This window comes from Lolium rigidum, chromosome 7, assembly GCF_022539505.1.
Source record: "Lolium rigidum isolate FL_2022 chromosome 7, APGP_CSIRO_Lrig_0.1, whole genome shotgun sequence".
NCBI classification, from domain to species: Eukaryota; Viridiplantae; Streptophyta; class Magnoliopsida; order Poales; family Poaceae; genus Lolium; species Lolium rigidum.
The window spans coordinates 106,785,036-106,789,470 of record NC_061514.1 but is presented as its reverse complement, the minus strand read 5'-3'; the positions used below and the strand labels follow the sequence as shown (position 1 = coordinate 106,789,470).

At 59.7% G+C, this 4,435-nt stretch overlaps 1 protein-coding gene across 1 annotated transcript; it reads left to right on the top strand.

The window, feature by feature from the left end:
- Positions 1–320: 320 nt before the first annotated feature.
- Positions 321–926, top strand: LOC124676714 (abscisic acid receptor PYL9-like). The gene has a single exon (XM_047212751.1). The coding sequence runs from the start codon at positions 321–323 to the stop codon at positions 924–926; it is 606 nt and encodes a 201-aa protein (XP_047068707.1).
- Positions 927–4,435: the final 3,509 nt, after the last annotated feature.

The window sequence follows — 4,435 nt, the reverse complement described above, 5'->3', positions numbered from 1 at the left end:
GAAACGGGCTGGCACCACTTCATCATCTGTACAATCCTCCAGTGAAAAAGTGGCTGCTTGTCGGCTTCCTCGTAACCCGCGCCTCGCTCGCTAGCCACTGTAGCTCTCACCATGCCCCGAGCCCGTGCATGGATGTCGATAGATCGATCACCTCCCCTCCGTGCTCCCTGCTCCGTCTCCGTCTCCGTCTCTCCCCCTGCCGCTGCCAGTATATAACCATCCCTGACTGACCCCATCAGCCATCTCGCACCCATCAAGAAACACGCACACCAGCTACATCTTGGGAGACAGAGACCGAGACAGAGACAGGGGTTGCGCGCATGGAGGCGCACATGGAGCGGGCGCTGCGGGAGGGGGTGACGGAGGCGGAGCGCGCGGCGCTGGAGGGCACGGTGCGCGCGCACCACACCTTCCCGGGCCGCGCGCCGGGGGCCACCTGCACGTCGCTGGTGGCGCGGCGCGTGGCGGCGCCGGTGCGCGCCGTCTGGCCCATCGTGCGCAGCTTCGGCAACCCGCAGCGGTACAAGCACTTCGTGCGCACCTGCGCGCTCGCCGCGGGCGACGGCGCCAGCGTCGGCAGCGTGCGCGAGGTCACCGTCGTGTCCGGCCTCCCGGCCTCCACCAGCACGGAGCGGCTCGAGATCCTCGACGACGACCGCCACATCCTCAGCTTCAGCGTCCTCGGCGGGGAGCACCGCCTCCGCAACTACCGCTCCGTCACCTCCGTCACCGAGTTCCAGCCCGGCCCCTACTGCGTCGTCCTCGAGTCATACGTCGTCGACGTGCCCGACGGGAACACCGAGGACGACACCAGGATGTTCACCGACACCGTCGTCAAGCTCAACCTCCAGAAGCTCGCCTCAGTCGCCGAGGAGTCCGGCGCAGGGGCGGCGACTGGGTCTGGCGGATCGCGGCGGCGGAGCTAGGAAACGGAGAGCTCCCCTGCAACTTCTCGTGGTGTGGTGGCGGCGGCCGGACGGCGCCGCGGTTGTTAGCTGTTACTCTGTTCTGCTCTGTTCTTTCCTCCCTTTACCCTTTTTTCTCCCTTTTCTGTTTGTCATTTTCTCTCTTCCTTTTTTCCGTTGGTGTAGAAAAAAAAGCCTTCGTTGGTGTGGCCTGCTTTTGTTGTCTATCATTTTGGTCTTTTCTCTGCCTGCCTGCCTGCCGTTTGTGTAATCCTCACTTTCTGCCTTTCTGATGGCTGGCTGGCTGGTGACAGCGATGATGAACAGCGGAAAACTAGTCAAGTTGCTGTTGCTTTCCACATGATAATACGGTTATGCTTTTATATAAATGGAGATATTTCTTCCTACGTTTTACCCTTGTACCCATCAAATATGCTGCTAAGAGCATCACCACTAGCAGCTTCAATAACGATCACAATAGGTCTATTGAGGTGCCGGCTAAATGTTGGGTTCAATAACCTGCGGGCAACCCCGTACAAGCTCATGATAGGCGCCACGCCTCGCACATTGTCGAATGGTCTACATTTGGCCCGCTTGGCAAGCGTTGTGGCCGCTCCAACGGCGGGCCAAGTACATGACAATGGCGGGTGAATCGATTTCCGAGATGCCTGCTGGACTGGCTTCCGAAATCCCAGAGTTAAATGGCGCCACCACTTGCCCACCTACCGCAAATAGGCACCTATTTACCCCTTTCACCCGTACAACGTCGACTTAATGCTATCATCGCCTCCCTCCCTCTCTCTCCCTCCCTCCCCCTCTCTCTCTCTGATCGTTGCCATGGATAAGCCTTGGGTGAACTACCACAAGGCCACTGTTGTGGGTATACTTCATGGGTGTACCATCGACAGTGCCAAGATCCGGTAAGCCCGGGTGGCCCACAGATGGTGATGAGGCATGTGGCCCATCGAGGCGGCCCGATTCTTGGTGATCATGAAGGAAGAAGTCCAAGCCCGGGATCGATAGGCCGGATCCGTGGCCGTGCACGGCAAGATATTGTACCGTAGTTAGGCTATCCGTAATCCGGCTAGGACTCTCCATGTAAACCCTAGATCCGTGCGCCTTTATAAGCCGGATCCCGGGAGCCCTAGAGGCACAACCACAACTCATTGTAACAACGCGAAAGCGCCCGGATAATTCCGGACAAGCGGCGGTAGGCCCCGTCATCGTGCGGGTGTTCGAAGGCTGGGTAACTCGCGTACCACCGTCCCGTGTGCACTCCGCCCTATGGCCCCTACTTCTTCTCCCCTCGTGAGGATCCCTCCTCCGAGGTACCGTCGATCAGGCAACGACGGTTGGCGCCCACCGTGGGGCTGCGGCGTCCGGAGGCCGGAGCCGGGAGGGTTCCGCCATGGGAAGCTACGACGACACCATCGCCGTGGGGCGTGTCCTTTACGCCGGAAATCTGCCGATCGTCCCTCCGGATGAGTGTTGGATTCCGGCTAAAACCGACCCCGTCAAGCTCTCCATCGTCCCGATTGGCGGCATACATATCTTCATCGGGGAAACCGTCGATTCCGACGGAAACCCACTGGTAAGTAGCGCTGACTCGACCGCCGCCGAGCGAGGACGCGGTCGCGAAGATCCGATACGAGACGCAGGAACTTCCTAGCGAAGATTCCGCCTTAGATCCGAAAAAATCAAAACCCACCCAATCCGCCCTCGAGCGAGAAGTAACGGTGGAAGACCAATGCGGATCCGCTCGGGTCTCCCAGGTGTTAGAGAAGCAAAGGTGTCACTTCGTACACTTCTTGGCCCATACCGCCGGAACCGCCCATCATGGAGCCGGAGCCGGTCCCGAGCAGGTCGAGGCCCCGGAAACAACGGCTGCTCCGGATCAGCAAGAGGCTGTCGGAGAAAGCGAAACTCCGGTTGAAGAGTCGATTTTGGGAAATCTAAGCCCAATCTCCGGAGACACCCAGTCCATGGACACTGCAGAGTTTGATCGCAAGGTGACGGAACTCGGATACGGCGGCCAGCCTGAAGTCGACTCCGCCCAGCCAAAGCAGGTACTTGCAACTGTAGCGGCGCTCGGAGAAGACGGATCAGAAGCGGCAGACACTCAATCCGACCCCCAGCCATCCCACCACGGATCTCCGATGTCACGGGAGCGGCCCCGTAGGGATCCTTCCTCGGAGAGCCTCACGTCGCTCGAAGAGATAGTTGCACAAGCACGCATGGATTTGGTCGCAAAGTCGAGACGTCCTCAACAAGCCAATAACCCCGGCGATGCCGCAGATCCGGAGGCTTTAGAGGCCACTAGAAAGGAGATGCGGCCACGACCAAAAGTTTGCCAATACCGCAGCTGCCATATTGGATGAGAGGGAAGAAGCTGCGCTGATCATGGATCGCTTTGAGAGACAGGATCGCGAAGTCACCGCAACACTCGAGCAAGTCAAGAGTATGAGAAAGGAGTGGGAGGTGAAAATGACCTACGCACAGGCGGAGGCTGATAGAATCGTTAGAGAAGCAATCCCTCCCCGCAGGATCAACTTCGCAACCCCTGCCGAACAGCGGCCGCTCGCCACCCCAAAGGACAATATGGCGAAAGCTGCAGAAATTCGAAGAAAAGTGACGAGGAGATTGACATCAACTACTTGCGCACGCTCGTCGCTTCAGCGGTTAAACAACAGAGCAAGGCAGATACTTCGCGCAAGTTGGAATCTAACCCGGAGCATTGCGTCTCCACTACGCAGAAGGACGCCCACAACAATCGCCATCGAGACGACGAGTCGCGAACCGGATCCTCGGAACGCAGAAGGAAAGCCAGGGAACACCCAAATCCGATCCCCGTACCATCAAAGACGCCACCGTCAGATCCGAGAAAGGGAAAGGATGCAATGTACTCCGGACGAGACAAGTACCGCAACGCCTCTCCTCCGCCTAATGGTTACCGCGTCCCCCTCGTCGCCATAGTCCAGTCGGAAACACCGGGCCTCGAGGGCATGGTGGAATTGTTATCCGCGACATCGTGATGCCCTCCGGAAGCCGGAACGGGGAGCGCACGCCGGAACCTCGCCGGAATCAGAACAATGATCGTGAGCCCGAGCCTAGGAGGAGCCGGAATGAGGAGCGCGACCGGAGCCCCGCCGGAGCCGGAACGACCGGGGCAGCCGGCGTCACGGCGAAGGCAGCCACGGAGCCGGAGCCGGCACGGGAGGGCCGGGGGGAATCGCGAGGCGGAAGCGAGGAGGTCGGATCGTCCCCCTCGCGGGTCTCCCTCACCACCACCCTAGCGGTGGCGGCGGAGGTGGAGGCGGAGGCGGTGGCCGGAGATCTCGCTCTCGCTCACGGTCCCCGTCATGGCTCGCGCGACGCGCGGGAACGCCTCAACGAATACGAGAACCGACTACATCGGACCAGAAGTGCTTTGGCGGGATGATTCGAGAGGAACCAAAGCCAAGGAGCTCCCTCAAGCTACCCGGAAATGCGAAGCATTATGATGGCACCGAAAGGCCGGATACCGGATTGAG

Excerpts from the sequence above, each read along its gene's own strand:
- LOC124676714 (XM_047212751.1), top strand. The coding sequence starts at position 321 with ATGGAGGCGCACATGGAGCGGGCGCTGCGGGAGGGGGTGACGGAGGCG.